The sequence below is a fragment of the Typha latifolia genome, chromosome 4, assembly GCF_019914945.1.
Source record: "Typha latifolia isolate L0001 chromosome 4, TyphaL0001v2, whole genome shotgun sequence".
NCBI lineage: Eukaryota > Viridiplantae > Streptophyta > Magnoliopsida > Poales > Typhaceae > Typha > Typha latifolia.
Window position 1 is genome coordinate 395,829 of NC_133089.1, and position 17,402 is coordinate 413,230.

The following is a 17,402-nucleotide window of genomic DNA, read 5'->3' on the forward strand; positions in this document are numbered from 1 at the left end:
ATAAGTAAGCTTTAAACTTATTTAGATGGAAACTAATTAAACTACTTATATATATATATATATATATATATATATATATATATATATTTCTCTTTTAAATTTCATTACGTTTCTTACACTTATAAAACCCGGGAAAAGAGAAAAATAAAAATAAAAATGGGAGGGCTAGTTTGGTCAAAAACTCTAGACGGATACACCTCCGTGCTCCGGTCTACCCCCATTCTTGTGCACGAGTTCCCGGTGATATCACCGCCATCCGAGCCAAGAGCTTTCTTGCCTCGTTTCCAGAAGTCACCAGAACCCTCGCTTCCATCCGAGGGTTTAGCGGAATGGCGATCCGAGGACTCTTCGATCTCCTCCGAAGAATCCGTCCTCCTTCCCAATTCGCTGCCGCCGCCGCCGCCGCTGCTAGAAGATCCGGGATTCAAGATTCCTGCCCCTCGATCGCCGGTAAGCTTTCCCGCTTGTCTTTTCTGTTCTTTGTCTTCGTCGGATTTTTTCTATATTCCGGAACTCTTCACATTTTTTCAAGCATTTCAATTCTTGGCTCGTGATTCCCTGCATTCCGGTTCTTATGTGCCTTTTAAATTAACTCCCGTATTTGTTATACTGGTATAGTCTTGATCTTCACTTCGGTTGGACTGTTGGTTCTGCAGAATTAAGCTGATAGTTTTTCAAGGATTTGCGTCAAGTTTCTTTAGTCCTTAAGATACTGTTGGATCATATATTCCATCACGCCGATGACAGATCTATGGTTTAGTCTGTTGGTTCTGCAGAGTTAAGCGGATAGTTGCTTTTCAATAATTTGCCTTAAATTTCTTTACTTTTTATAAGGTTGGGCCAAATACTCCATTACGAGCGCAATCTTTTTTTTTAAAAAAAATATAGTTGAACGTAACGGCTCTTGCACTTCCAATGATGTTTGTTCGTGGTGCTTTCCAAATGATGTTTGTTCTAGAAGACTACCTATAATATGATGACTAAAATTGTGGAATGAACTCATAACCATTCTAGAGACTAGATATCTACTTATTTTAGTTTCTTCTAGGGTTCCCCAGAAGGGGATAATGCCCTATGCTTCTTTTAGTAAGCATAGAATTCCACAAGTTTTTATTTTTATTTTTGGCTTTATTGCATTATTTTTAGCTATTTTTCCTAGAGGATAATTCTTGAATTCTGTCATTCAAGTAGCATTGCTTATCTTTTACAAATTATCTGAGAAACTGATTTAATGAACCTATTCATATCATTACAGAATGTAGCCTTTGATTTCATATGCACATCATAATCAATTGCTTTACCTACTCAAAGGTTTTGCAAGCTATGATCGACCGAGCTTTCATTTTACGTGGAGAAAACATCACTGGGGTTTGATTTTGGGGGTAGTACTCTCTGGACAAACAGGTACTTTCTGATAAATTAGATATTTGGCTATGAATAATCAAATTGTCGTGTAGTGTGTTCTTCCTAGTGGCAGATTATTCTTGTTTCATTACATGGTTTTTACTTGTAACTGTTTCAACTCTTTAACTGCTCCTTTGCAGATATCTGAGGTTCTTGGAAGATATCTGCAGATGTGGAGTTCTTGAATAAATAAATCAACTGTATTCCCTATAATTAGACAAGGTTATCAACTATTATATGGAGAAAGGAGATTTCACAATGTAAACATCTATATCAGGGTGGGTCCCTAGTTATTTCTGAAAACTAGAAATCACCTAATACAAATTGAGTTAACTATATATCAGGATGGGTCCGTACTTATTTCCTAAAACTAGAAATCACCTAATACAAATTGAGTTAACTGCTCTCTTTCCAACTTTTAATAAAGGGGTAAATATATCAGAATATCTTCATGAATATTTGAGCATTCTTGAGGTTTTCGACAAGTAGGTTATTGTTACGTGGACCTTCAAAATTTTGAAACACCAAGAGGCCCGAGGCTATTCTGCTATATTCTGAGAAGATGTATAGATGTCATATACATGCATATGGTGAAACCCATCTGCATAACATTTTGCCCACAAAAAAATATTAGGCAGTCAATGGATTCTGCTTGATATTTATATGGATCCCTTACAGATTCTGAAAAAATGCACGGATCAAAGTGTGCAGGGAGCTTTTACTTTCCTGATCTTGTAGGTAGAGTATTGTTTTTTGACGAAAAGGCTATATAAAGAGGAACGGGCACTGAATGTGTAGATGTTTTTCTTGTATTTATCCTCTTTGTGGTGACCAATGGATAAAAGTATGTCCTCTCGGACAACTGACGGTTTTTCAATTCCTTGGCCCTCTGTTGGTTCTGCTATCCGGACCCCCAATAAGCCGTGGCTTTCATCATCTCTAATGTTGGAATGAAATTTCCTAGTCTAAAAAAGAAGATATCCCTTTTGTTGTTCTGAAGATCTCGTATATCTGATGCAAGACATTATCTTAGGAAATTTAATCATGATTTGGCGATGGTTTATCAGGCGATCTGTAGAACCTCGATTGAATGGTCTCTGAAACTTGAAAGACATATTAGCTTGTGATTTCCATTAGAAACGTTAAAAGCTCGATGTTGAAAGGCTAGTTCTTTCGTGGCAATGACTCCTTAGTCCTTATTTACCATCTCTGATGTTGCTAGCTGCTATTTTTTTTTCTTTTCCAGACAGAACTGTAATGAGTAATGACTGAATGGATTTATAGGTATAAGATATGTGATAAGGTCCATGCATAAGTTGTTAATTATGTCTTCGATCTAAAGTTTTGGAAACATAGTTTGTCAGCCTATTTCCCTTGTATTAAACCTTTTCTGTTGGCCCTATGCTGTATTAGATTTGTGATCCCTCTTTCAATAAAAGTTACTTATCTTAATATCTACTATCTATTGATAAAAAATGGAAGACTGTCTAAAATTCTTTCCCTACAAGTTATAAAGTCCTTTCTATTTTTTTTAAAAATTAAATATGGAGGCGTATGATGTATATTTTAGCATCATTGGCTGAATTGAAAATTGATAGTAATTGTGGTCATCCTTCTTAAATAATCTTTATAATTTTAACTTCTCTGGTGTTGCAGCTTTTTTTCTTGGACTCAGTGGAAGGTCTGTCTTGGCTCAAGACACACCAATGGGTGAATTGGTTACTGAAAATGAGCAAGGCCAGGCTTCTGTCACTGGTTTGCGTAGGATTGAAGATGGTTCAGTGATATCAAATGAACATACATCAAAATGGAGAATATATACTGATAATGGCAGAGACCTTTTTTTGAAAGCAAGTAACTGGTTCTCCCTAGCTTTGCTGCACATAGATCTCATTACAAATCTTATGTTGATGAACTTGTTTTGCTCCAGTTTTCTCAGCTTGGTCTTCTTTTGCCTGCCTTAAGGACCTATTTGCTGTCTGTAGCCACAAATTTTAGGTGGACCAGACTTTAACAAAGGGTTTGTGGATGATGACACAAATCTTTTTGGTTATAAAGTAAGGGAAAAGGGACTGGTTTTTTCCACATACCTTTATCCTACTTTAATGGAGAAAGTTCTTGGCTTTACCGGATTTAAGTGTAATCATATTTGTAAGGCCAACTAGAAGAAGCTGAGTAGTACTTTTTAGCTTCACAGGAAGCTAAGAAGGATTTGAAGTGACTTGTTTTGTAACCATATTCTATCAGATTCATCTGATATTTTCACTTGTAGGGCAAAGTAGATGAAGCTGAGAAGTACTTTCAGTTAGCTTTACAGGAAGCTAAAGAAGGATTTGGACTGAAAGATCCACATGTTGCCTCATCCTGCAACAATCTGGTATATTACCGCTGACTTTTATCTTCCAGTACTCTTTTAACGAAGTTATTTAAGCCTTACAACATTCGTAAGATGCCTTTGGCAAATAAAATCTTAATTATTATGCATGAGACTCCTAACTTATTATTTTAAGTCACAAGTTTTACACATTCTGCAGTGTGCCTCTAAGTTGCAGGTATTCTTATGGTATGACATTAGAACTTAGATGTGGCCGAGAAATTTTTGTTGTTATAGTAAAATAGTATGCCTTTTTCAGGGTACTCTTTGATGGAAACAAACATGCCCATGACAATTATGGTTAAAAAAATGATTGTGTTTTGCAAGCAAATTAATGAAAAGTCTTGATTTACAAGTTTTTGATTACTGGTTGTTTAAGAATTCCAGCCAAAGGTGAAAAAGGAGGAAAGTTGAAGAAAAAGGAGCATGTAGAAAAAGAACTAGCCAACAAAGGCGCTGTTTCACAGTACATGATCAGCACAGTACCCTTGTTTCTTAAGTCAAGATATTGCACTCATTTGCTAGATATAACCTACCAGTAGATGGAAATCTAGCACGTTACAAACATGATCAATAGGAAATATTAACTCTTGAACTGTGAAAATTACATGTAAAATGAACTCAGAAAGCTGTACTGCTACAGAACTTCAATATTGTCTATATGATCTTCTCACATTCAAGTTTGATCTTGAGCAAATGCTTCCTAAAGTTTGAATCAATGAAGAATACAGAAAAATAGCGTTGCCTATATGCACAACTGATTTTGCTTCATAATTTGATGCAAAGCTGAAATCTGGAAATAAGCTTGTTTTCCAGATTAGCTCTGAATTAGCTGAAACATCTAGGATTGGAACAGGAACCTGTTCTCTCATAAGTAACATACTTATGAATAGGATTATTTATTCCTAGTAGTGCTTCTTAACGATTTTAACTGCCTCAATATCAGTTGCTTCTAGATGCTATTCTTGATCTTACAAGTAGGTATTATTTAGCTTCTGGGAACGTGTTTATGTTAGTATGAACTGAGTAATTGGGTCTTCTGTCATTTAGTCACATTAAATTCTTCTGAACTTTGCAGGCAGAACTATACAGGGTAAGAAAGGTATTTGAGAAAGCTGAGCCATTATATTTGGAAGCTATTAGTATCTTAGAGGAATCATTTGGAGCAGATGATATACGGTAAATTTATTCTTTGTCTCTTTTATGTAATTCAATTTTCTATTCATGTGGTACAAAAGAAAAAGGAATAGGAATCACCAGTATATTGCATGCTTTTGATACATATTTATGCCAACATGAACAAAAATATCATGCTTCATTGTACAATGATGTTCATAATTAAGAGACATGTCATATCACAATCTCGCTTAGGTTAGATAGTGCAAGCCTGAACCATAACACCACCCTTGGTCTTACATAATTGAGTTCTTAAGATGTGTTTATTCTCTCATTCTCCTCACCAAAAGAAAGGCAGCAAGGCTTATATACCATATTTATCTGTCATCCTTGTCTTCCTCTTTCTCCTGATAATCACCTATCCACCACATTGCTTGATTTATCCTTGAAAGTTGAAAATTGAAATGTAGTGTATCCATATCCCAATTCCACTTGATTGGCAGAACTATACCTTACTAATAATTGTTTAGCACTTCTTCTCCACAGAAAACACCACCTTTCTTTTGTTAATGTTCTACAATCATACTATGCCAACAGTATAATCATTTGAATAGTAGATTATATGCTTATTGTAGTGTGGGAGCTGCTCTGCATAACCTTGGGCAGTTTTATCTTGCTCAACGGAAGCTTGATCAAGCTCGGACATGTTATGAGGTATCATGTTCTTTGGAAAGATCGAACACATGATATGATGTTCCCTTCGATCTATTTCTTGGCAGTATTATGAGTATCTCTGCATTTCAACATGATCTACTTCTTTTCTAGTAATGATGCTACATATATCTTGGATATTTTCTTTAACTCATTTGTAACTTTTGCTGTCTACCTTTTTTTTTCTTTTTTTTTCCCCTATTATATAACTTTTTCTGCCCCTCACCTATCAATTGATACTTCTCTACAAGAACAATTTACTTGTGGCGTGATCCTAGATGTAACCATCTGCATGGTACATGCAGATCATTATGGATCCATATGAGGTGGCACATACTCCTGACTATACTCTGTGCTAGTTTGGCACGACAGATCAGGGTCGCATGGGGTTTGCATGCCCTACCTGAGAAGTGCATGCTATAAGAGAGAAATAACTGCTAGGCTTGTGCAGTGTACAAGTAATTTCACATTCTTCTTTTTTTCTCAGCAAAACTTTGGTCCTTTTTCTCATATAAACCTGCATGGGAGATTGTTAAAACAAATTGTTCAGGACTTCAGCTCATAAAAATAAGTTTAATTTGTTTGAATTGAAGAAATTGCCCTTCAGATAATACAAATGTTTCTTGATGATTATGTCATCTGCAAATAGAGTATGAAGGATGTCAAATCAATAAATGGTATAGTGAGACTAGTATTGTACTGATAGACTGGCACTACATGTCACTTACTTATTATGAAGGACCTACAGCAAACAGGGACTGTGTCATATGTTTGTTGTAGGGCTATATAAGGCTATAAGCAATTTATTAAAGCTGAGAAGGCTCAACCAACAGTAATATTCATCGTTAGTGATAAGTTCTCTTAAAGCTGGTGTTTTTTGTTGCTAAATAGTAAATATATTATCTTTGATATGCCTATTTGTAGGGATTCTAGTTTGCTATATAGTACAAAGATATTTCATATATTAGGGGAGGTGCATATTAGTTTAACAATAGAAATAAAATTTATATCATCCAATAATAAAGGATCTCTCAAGTAAACCAACAACAACAAGAACAACAGCAGCATCCAAGCCTTTAATCCCAACTATTTGAGGTTTTCTATATGGATCCTTTTTCTCAATTCATCTATATTTAGTCCATTGGGTGGTGCCAAGTCATCTGCTTTCTTTTTCTTTCCTTGCTAGTTTCTTCATGTTAGTTTTGGTCTTACTGGTGTACATAGTTGTCCACTATTAGTTGAATACAAAGCACAAAGCTAAAGCAACTGAAGGTTTGGTTTCAACTCAAATGGAATTATGGAAGTCATAATGGCTTGCAAAGTTGACCTGATTAAGGCTCTCTTATAAGTTATATATATTTTTTTTCTGCCAATTTAGGTCAGAAATATTTTGTTTAGCTTTTTTTGAATTGGCTTCACATATGTAGTTTAGTGCGTGTGGCTGAACTTTCCTGTGGTGTTCTATGAACATCAATGATTTTGATGCATTATAATCTTTAATCTTCACCGTCTGCCATGCCTTCCTGTGGTGTTCTAATAATATTATGATTGAAAACATAAAAGTGCATCTCCAAGATGTCTGTCCTGCTTGAAGACATTTCAAGTGCATGTTTTCCTTCGTGGTTCTTTCTTAAAATCTCTAGTGATATATGATTGAAAAGTGATATCTTGAAATTGTGATCTACTTTCACTATGGAAATATAGAGACATGTCTCTGAATAGCTGTTTTATTTTTCATAATCATACTGCAGACACTCTACAGTCATCTTATGCTTTCAGTAGTATGTCATTATGTTGACAATCATTGCTTCCTACTGACACTGTTTTCTTTCACCTTTCTATATCACCTTTTTGCAGCGCGCTTTGAAGGTATTTCATTCTAGTCAACTTCCTTTTTCCACTTGATATTTATATTTGTCATTTTTGTTCCTTTTTCCAACAGTTGTGGAACATATATTCTTCTGTGTACTTGATCTATTATCTACTAGTAGGATTCAGAAATTTTAGTTAGTCCATGATGTTCAAAATTATAAGTAACATTTAGATATCCATTTTTGATGCCTTTATTTATATGTCTGGAGAACATCACAATTCACAGCAGTGCGGCACTACAGCTATTGTGGTGAAAATGCTTGTAGATGCTAGATATTGTACAACTCGTCAAATTTGTTGACATGCATATTCGCCAACAGTAATGGTGTTTTTATAGTCTTGCCATATTAAAATGAAAACTTCTATGATATCGTAAAACTATCTATTTACTGTTGTTGATGCCCTGGTAGGAGAAACCAAAGAATTGAATTCAGTTGTTAGGCGTTTTATTATTATACATCATAGTAACAGATATGATTTCGAATTGGTTTCATTATGCATTGCGAGGAAGTATTCTTTCAGTACATTTAAGAAATAGAGAACTACTAATTTGTTGACATACAAGTTTGAGTATTAGTGTATCACACTGGATTGAAAGTTAGCATATAGGTATATGAATGGATGTATAACAGAGATAAGATGGATATGATGGCAATTCAGAATACATGGATAAGCATGTCTGTACTTGATCTTATCTTTTCGTATTCAACATATGAATTATCAAATGCCACCTCAGCGTATATTGTGCACATAAGTATATTCTATAAGGTTGGACGAGTCAAATTTGAAGATTTTCCAAGTCGAGACATAGGTTGTAGTTTGTGGAAGTGTTTTTTCATACTTTGACATATTTTATTTTGGATCATGTTGCATTGTCTAGCAAGTGCAAGCGATATTACCAATAGAAGTCTATCCCTCCTTTACGGGATCATTGAAGTCATGATGACTGTTTAGACTTTAGACTTTAGAGGCTCTATAAGATTGTACAATTTGGATATATGATATTCCTCTATCAGACTTCATACGATGGATATTGATGTTTTTATGTGGGATTGATACTATACTAGTTAGCTATCAGCCTATCTTTATTATGTGAGCATATATTATCTTATCACTTATCACATGCTTTAACACATTATTCTTAGACTACAAAATGGTAGATACTTGTTAGGCTTTAAGCTCACTACCATTAGTGGAACACTTTACATACTAGTGGGCTTTACTGAGATCATGGATGAGTAGTTGCAGATAGCTAGGCTTTCATTTACATTTTGTTCACGTATGATCTCTTAGTTATTAAATTTGACCCTTGCAAGGGTGATGAACATTTTACATGATTATTTTTATGAAAATAAAGTAAAATATTGACCAACTAGACAGGTGGGTTCCAGCGTGAGGATCATGTGTCCCTGGTGGTTCAAAAAATATGCCAACTAGAAGTGTCAAATGATAGGTTATAGGTTGAGAATCAGATTAATGGTCTCATAAATATTGCATAACTATGACCGGAGACATGTATTTTCAATCTGAAAAGACAGATTTTTTTCTTACTGTAATGCATCAATGCCTTGTTCCTGGAACTACACTAACTTAAGTGCTTCCTTTTGGTTGTAATAGAGGCTGACACATTGATAAACAACTCAAGCCAGCTTAATATCTTTGACTTTATTGCTTTAAGCATCTGCTAGACGCATCTCGCAGTTCTATCATCTCCTAAAATTTGTGTTCCAATGCATAGACTACAACCTATGCAGGGTTTAGGAGGAAGATATACACAGCCTTAAACACATTTATGTGGAATTGTTTCCAGGACTTGAATCATTACCTCTTGGTTGCAAAGGCAGGCTCACACCAATTGGCGCCCTCTATGATATATTCCTGTTAAACTATGATGTTCCTTTGAAGTGTGTGTGGTACTATGCAAAATATTATTTGATAATTTGGGTAATTTTATGTGAACATCTCAGTTATTCTGTATCATTAACCTTCTAAGTATGAATGTTCTTAAATATGCATGCGTGAGGTTCTAGATTCTTTGCATCAGTTTCTTATAACCTTCTTTTCCACTATGTAGGTTAAGGGGCGAGTTCTGGGGCATGGCCATGTAGATTACGCAAACACAATGTATCATCTAGGAACGGTGAATTCTTATCTTTTTTGTTTATGATTTTTATTTGTTAGTCTAGATCACTTTTCCAGTTATTCCGCTTATCAGGACTGCAATTTTTGGTGAAGAAATAATTTGTCTGTTGGTAAAATGTAATAATGGCTAGAAGGCTGAGATAGCTGGGATAGCTGGGTACTACAGTTTTATGATACATTGAAATACCACTTTTTTTGTGCATAATTCTAGAAAGAGAGACTCATTGAATTGAAGGTTGAAAATGCTTTTGTTCGATACACGAAGTAAACGGTGTTCAAGTGCAAGAGGCTCTTGCCAATATAGGGACTGGGTAAAGAAAATGTCACAGTTGTACCTTCATTTAATGAAGAGGTCTCTTACATGAATGATTGTTCACCTTTTTTCAGGTTTTCTTCTGGTTTGGAAACCAAAAAAATGTAAGCGGCTAAAGTATATCTATGTTATGAAGCTTTCTTAGCTGAAGCCCAGTATGGGTTCATAATAGGGGTAGGTTGAAGATGCTTTCATTTGATACGTGAAGAGAAGTGCTTCAAGTCCACAAGGCTCTCGCTAATGTAGGGTCTAGATAGGGGTAGGTTTTTTTCTTTTGCATGGTTGAGGATATAGAATTTCCATATATGAACATATATTGAGAATTTAGAGGCTCAATGATAGGGGTTTGTTGTACTTGGTTTAAAAGACTCTCCTTATGACATACCTTGATTTATTGAGTCATACCAGATAGAGATGGATGCAATCAAACTTATGAGTCATTCTATGAAATTTAAGAGACAAGTAATTGAACAACAGTTAAGATGTGAAATCCGGGAATACATGCCTTCAGTTTGGCAGGTTACATCACTTGCCATAAGTATAGAACTATAGACTCTAGTATTTGGAGACCAAGTTGGTTTTACGTTGGGTTGATAAACTTAAGAGGCTACGTACTTGCTAAGACATTTAATGGAGAAGTGCAGGGAATGAAAAAAGGGAAAAAAAGGAAAGAAGGATTTGCATACACTGCTTAATGATCTATGTAAGTCCTGATTGGGTTCCTAGGGAATTACATGGTTGGTGCTAGAGAAGAGAAGAGATAGCGAGCAAATATTTGATGTTATAAAGGATATATATGACAAAGGTACTACTAAAATAAAAACGAGAAGCTTGAAATGGAGAAATACTTTTAGTGCATTTGCGAGATGGTCATATACCTCTTAAGGTGAAGGGAAAGTTTTGTTGGATGGCTATAAGATCAAAATTCTTTACGGATTAGAATGTTAGGCGACTTGAAATCAACCTACTCAAAGATTCAGTGTAGTTGAAATGAGGATGTCACAACGGACTTGAGGCATTACTACGAAAGATGTAATAAGGAATGACAATGTTAGACAAAAGTTAGGGGTAGCAAGCAAGTCAATTATTCCTAGAATTGATTAAGACGGTTTGAACATGTCCAACAGTGGCTATGCTATTCATCTGTACAAAGGATTGACCATTCAAATAGAATGCTCCATATAGCTGACCCCAAATAATTGGGACTGAAGGCTTGGTTGTTTTTATTTCGTTATATCTTGGAAAAACAAATTTCTAAGATGTTATCCTGCAAAATTTTGGTAAATAGGTTTAACCACATGGAAGCTTTGTCTTAATTGTAGATTAAAGTATTGTATTATCCATCTAGTCTCAGGATATTCTTTTGTACTATACAAATCTTATTTCATTTCTTGTTCTCTTTTAGGTGCTGTATCTAGAAGGGAAAGAAAAGGATTCGGAGGCCCTTATACAGGAGTCTATTAGGATACTTGAGGTTCTTAGTGCCTTTCATTCCGTGAATGTTTCAAGCTCTGTAACCGGTATGTAGGATATTATCTTTTGTGCCTTTTTGACAATCTTGCAGGATGCTGGACTTGGTGAATCAACAACATGCATACGGAGAATGAGATATCTGTCCCAGGTGACTAGGGATTACATCTCTTTCCCACTATACCTTCTTTCCATTACCTTATAGAGTCCATACAATTGGAATGATATTTTAAACATAAGTATATGATAATTGTTTCATTATTTGTAGGGAAGAAATATTAGGTTCCAACTCATACCTGCATTTTCCTTAAATGTTCCAACCCCTTGGATGACATCTTACTACTCAATTACCCTGTTGAATTAAATTCTATATTTGGTCAATGTTTGTATTGTAGATTTTGCTCAACTCAAATCGGCTGGCTGAGGCTGAAAGTATGCAAAGGAAGATATTGCACACTCTAGAACTTTCAAAGGTCTGGCAATTTCATCTACTATATTTGATATATCCTTAGAAAAATTTTTCTACAGGATATGCACAGTATTAGTTCTGAGATTAATCATGAATAAGTTATGTTGCATTATTTTTCTGCCTTACGGTTGACCATGTGGCTTGTTTATGCAAGTTCATTTTATCAGATTATCAAGTGCTCCACATAGCTTTGGAATCTTCTTTTTCACAAAATGTATGTCATAATTGTTAGTCTTGATAGAATCTAGTCATTTCCTTATCTAAAAGATGTGGGACTTTGTATCATGTCTACAGGTCCTAGCTAATCATTGATTACTTCTGTGATGCCTATGTATTTCAGTTGGTGGACGAGCTAGAGATAGCATACTTATTGTCCTTCATGTCTTTTCTCCTGAGTCACAATGATATTATTTTTTTGCACAATTAATCTATGAAGCTGATTTGCAGGGATGGGATTCATTGGAAACCATTGTTACTGCAGAAGCCCTCGCCTTGACTCTCCAATCTCTTGGGAGCTTGGTAGAATCACAAGAACTGTTAGAGAGGTAGAATTACTTTGTCAGTTGATATAGTTATTTTGCCCTCCATATTTATTTTTTCTATTATAGTTAACTTGTATAATGGCTATTCTTTCAGATGTCTCGCAGCCAGAAAAAAGATTCTTTCCGAAGATCATGTCCAGGTCTCTTATTAATTATTATCTTGATGAAATTTGTTCCAGGAGGATCACTAATAGAAGATCTTTGAACAAACCAACTAATCAATGCTATGATATGGCAAAGTCAGAATAAGAGACGTTATAACTGAAAAGTCTTATCAAATCAGAATGCAAAGTAACATAAAGAATACGATAATACAGATAGTAAAGCTCTATTTCCCAAAACAAAAGCATGACCTGTAGGTTTATAACAGTAAGTATCTGTCAATTCGTTGGTCATCCTATTGTTCCCCAACATGTTCAACGTAATGACTGAGATAATTATCCATTAATTGCAAACTAAACCTCTATCTGTAATTTCCAAGAGACCCTAGTTTCATTTTGTTATTTCTTTGTCCATCCGTTATCTGCAATGCATCAGATATTCTCCAAAATGGAGAGAGCAAATAAGTTGTGTCAAAGAGGTTTCTGCAATCGGTTATCACAATGATACCATTTCTCCCATACTTTTATTGTGATCAATTTAATATAATATAGCCATTGTCAGTTTCATTGCTCAGATCATTTGATTATATAATATGCAGACTTCATGTCTTCATATTGTTGACTATTTGTACTTTTGTTTGTCAAAGGTAGCTGGGAATTTGCTTCATTTGGCAAGAATAGCCCTGCTAAACTCGAAACACCTGCAGAAGGTGAAAATATCTGGTGCTAGAGCTGAACTTGATAAGGCAAAACTTCTTCTTGATAACTCAATCAGGTTTGTGTTGTATACTTGTATCAGTTTTTCTTTTTTTTGGTCTAATTCCGTGATGAAACTGTAAAATGTATCCATTTCAAGACAGTCTAGAATCTAGATGTTTTATATATTATTAATTCATGGTTTGTTTTTGGCTTAATCCAATTATTTCATTCAAGATATTTAAAGTGGTTCTTAGTCCTTACAAGTTTTAGAACCAAAATGTCATATGATATACTTTCATGATTTGTTATTCTTTTCTATGATTTAGATTGTAAGATTTTTGAGAGGCTGAAGGTATACATCTCTTAGTTTGAATCTTATCGCATTCTGATTCATAGAGCTACTTTGATGTGTTTTTCCCTTAACAGGATAACAAAAGCAATTTTGGATCCTTCAAGAAAAGACCAAAAGAGTCTTCATAGTGTTAATGTATCTACAGAAAGCGAGAAAGATCGGCATGCAGCACTTACGGTGCTTGTAAGTCTTGTTAATCATAGCATATGTAGTCTGAAGATTCAGTTTTGGTTTTGGTTTCGGCTTAGTTAAAAACAAAACATTTCAGTTAGAATTTCAGTTCTAGTTTCATTGTGTCAGTTTCGGACTTCTTTTAATAAGAAGTCTTTTTTATCGTACTTTTCAAGGCATCACACAAAATCGAATGGCATTCAAGCAATGAGGATGAGATTGGGTTAGGTACAAGTTGGATTCATGTCAAATCCAACTTAAAATTTAAAGCATACATTAAAAAATTGTTATTATGGTTATTTCAGTTGGATACTAGTTTCTGTGGCCAATTTCGAATCAGATGGAAAACATTGCAGCAAGACGTCTTGGTTTTGGATGAAATTTCAAACTATTATATAATCTAATGAGTTTGTAATTACTTTTTTTTTTATTGCTTTGTACATGTATCCTATTTATCATGTTCTTTGTTCTTAAATAATCCTCATACTTAGCTTGGCCATCTGCTATCGTAGTTGATATGATGCAGACTAAAGGATTGTTATGCAGTCTTTGGGACATGCGGGCCATTGCCAGCAGCCAGCACAGCCCGTGCAGTGGCACATGCTGTGTCCACATATTTCATGGCATGCTAATTTGACTTGCCTGACCGCTCTATAGGGGGCTTATTATGTCCTTTTGATTTGAAAATTCAAACCATGAGATAAATCTAGTGGATGCATTCAACATAAAGAGACATGATCATATGATATACTTGCTAGTTTTTTCCATGCATATACCTGTCCCAAGCATATTGCCAATTGGATAGTTCTTTCATCTCTAATGTAAAACATTTCTGTTTTGTTTCTTAGTGCATTTTTTGTACCCATCCAGTAGCTGTTGAAATGAGATGATTTTTAAGTTTCCAGCATCCAGCATCAGTCTTAGAAGCTGATCTGTTTTTTGTTTATGCAGTTGCAAACCCTCAATGTTGTTGGCCTTCTGGAAGTAACAAAATGTGAATTACAACTCTCAAGGGTACCTCTCTCAGCTTCCAGATGCCTTTTCTTAATGATTTCAATTTGTATTTACTGTCCCTCTTTTTTTGTATTTGCATGTTCCCATAGTAATCATTTTTCTTTGGTTGCCGACACTAGGTTCTATTTTCACATTTAATCTAACTCTTGTAATATTATCTTCTTCTGGCTGTAACATTTCTCACATAACAGAAATAGTTAGTGTGTTCTATAAACTTATTAGATTCTTGATCACAGATGGTTTTCTGTTATAAATTTGTAATACTTAAGGTTTGCTCTTGCAAGTGGGACATTCTCTATTCATGCTATAAAATTGAATTTCATTTTTTACAAGTCTAACTAGATCTGCTTAACATGGACATCCTCTTTTTCCATGGTATACATTGTTTAATTTCCATTTCTACAACTACAGTGGCAGTTGGTCTTGTTGTTATGTCAAATTACAACAGAGTTGATAAGTTCCGTTTCATTCAGGGTTACGGTCCTCATTAATGTCTAGCCAATTATTAGGTGAATGATAGAACCTAATATCACTGATTTGGAATTCTTGTTTCTGGAGCAGTTTTCAACCTTAAGTAGATTAGGTACTTAGATTGTGCATGGCTTACCTTTCAAGGTCCTGATATTGTATCAGAGGTTCCAAATATCAACTGAATATGAGACATCATAAGAAAAATAATAGAAAAAGTATAAAATTTGAGAATGATGTACTTATTTCTTTCAGTGTTTAAATGATGGTTCTTGCAGGTTGTTGCTTATTACTTGATTTACTTCCATTCAACACTATTTGATATAAGGTTCTTTTGTTAAATCAACTGTGATATTGTCTTCTCTTAGTACTTCCTCCCATGTTAGTTTTAATCTTTCCTATCTTGCAAACACTAATACATTATGTGGTCTTCTCCTTTGTTTATTAGCTGTTCATTGTCTCTGTATTATGAATTACAGATGTTGAAGATTTCATATTTTCATATGTGCTTGTCATTAATCAATCTCCTACACTCTGTATGTGCCTTCATATCCTGATTGCTAAATAATAAGAGTGCGCAATGTGTATACATACACACTAGCAGACATATCCAGATTTTAAGTGTGAAATGTTTCATCACAAACAACTTCTGATATATCTTTATATTAACTGGCGAGTTAAAGAAAGAGCGATGGTTTGATACTTGTTTCACTTCCAATCTGTATCATAAGTTTAGTCTTCTCTACAGATGATTGTTTGGTAGTTGTTTTTGCATTTTCTTGGTCTTACATCACTAAAATTCAGGAGCCATGTGAGTATCCGTTGGAGGCCGAACTTGCTCTTCGTGATTGTATTTCAATTTTCAAAGAGGTAACGGTTATTATGCTTCCTCAATATAACCTTGTTACCATGTCATTTGCTTTTCTGTTATGTTGCAGCAAATCTGCAGACTGAAAACGTTAATTTTACGCCAACCATCTAACATCTTCACTAGAAATGTTACTATGGACTTTCAGCTTGTTATATTCGTCACTGCCTAGATTTTAGTGAGATTCAAACTGAAGCTCACTAAGTCAACTTGACACCTTTGGTGTTCTTTGTCAAATTATCTCTGAGGGAATTGCTTAAAACTTGGACTACTAATCAAACTTTGCTTTGAGGCAGTATAAAATTCACAAGCAAAAGCCTACCTAATTAACAAATTCCAAAGAAGGTTTACAAATTGCAAAAGAGGTCCGCTCTTGCACTTTCAAGATTTTGTTCTGTAGGATCTCAGGTTTTTATTTTTATTGTTCTGATTTCTGAAAGTTCTCTCTAGCTTGGTGAAGGGTCAGCGGAGGAAGATTGTTACTTATTTAATTGGGAAGTGCCATTAGAAAAGAGGACTCATAAGTCCAGTTGAAACGTCTCATAAGAGTAGAAAAAACACTAGATTTGTGCTCATATTATTGCCCTTATTTTATATGTGGCAGTCAATTGATATTCCTTTTAATAGCAAATTATAATACATATGTCGAACTTATCTTGTTTTATGACCATCTGTTTGCAGCCCCATACACGAAGTATATTGCTGAATGCTCCAGATGCCAAGGTGGAGTATGTGGCATGCTTGAAACGTCTTTCTAGTCTTGTTAGGGACAGTATAGTTGAATCACAGAGGCCAAAGGAGGTACAGGATCTGATAGATGCAGTCCAGAATGTAGAAGCCGAATTGCTACCCAGGAGGCAGAGAAAGTAATGCATGCAATATTGCTCTGGTTAGTTTCTTTTAGGCCTTCTCCTGAGTAAGAAATGATTATCTTCTCAGCTTCATCGGCATGACTAATTTCTCGAAGAAAAGGAAAAGAAAAAACAATATATTCATTGGCATGTCAATTTTGTAAGTCATTGAACTCATAAAAGAGATTGTTTTCCACCTGAGTGTTTCAGATGTAAGCACTCTCTCGAACAAGTTGAGTAGGAAAACTGTAAAACAGAAGTCAAATCTCGTGTAAGAGAAAGCAACATCCTTTTGTACGCTCCCATGTGATCAGCGTTACTGCTGTTTTTCCCTCTCTTATGTACCGTTGTAAGTGGACGTCTCCCCTCCACGTTGGAAATCGATGTCTGGAACTTAGTAAGTTGCTTCAGAATATTAAATGATACCTTTGGCTGATAATTTATAAAAACTATTATCTTCTCAGA

At 35.0% G+C, this 17,402-nt stretch overlaps 1 protein-coding gene across 4 annotated transcripts; it reads left to right on the forward strand.

The window, feature by feature from the left end:
• The first annotated feature begins 100 nt into the window (after positions 1-100).
• LOC140787001 (uncharacterized) lies at positions 101-17,234 on the forward strand. Of its 4 annotated transcripts, none has more exons than XR_012108729.1 (18): positions 101-450; positions 1,312-1,404; positions 3,061-3,254; positions 3,677-3,781; positions 4,857-4,957; positions 5,530-5,608; positions 7,463-7,474; positions 9,552-9,617; positions 11,338-11,406; positions 11,497-11,553; positions 11,798-11,875; positions 12,319-12,416; positions 12,508-12,553; positions 13,162-13,289; positions 13,640-13,748; positions 14,688-14,750; positions 16,023-16,451; positions 16,537-17,234. XR_012108729.1 is itself a non-coding variant. In XM_073135731.1 (18 exons), the coding sequence occupies exons 1-18, from the start codon at positions 330-332 to the stop codon at positions 16,954-16,956; spliced, it is 1,674 nt and encodes a 557-aa protein (XP_072991832.1). In that variant the 5' UTR covers positions 105-329; the 3' UTR covers positions 16,957-17,234. The 4 variants fall into 4 exon arrangements, 3 of the variants coding, with proteins under 3 accessions (XP_072991832.1, XP_072991833.1, XP_072991834.1); XM_073135731.1 differs by having other exon boundaries at positions 105-450; positions 16,023-16,088; positions 16,768-17,234; XM_073135732.1 differs by having other exon boundaries at positions 107-450; positions 1,256-1,404; positions 16,023-16,088; positions 16,768-17,234.
• The last annotated feature ends 168 nt before the right edge of the window (positions 17,235-17,402 follow it).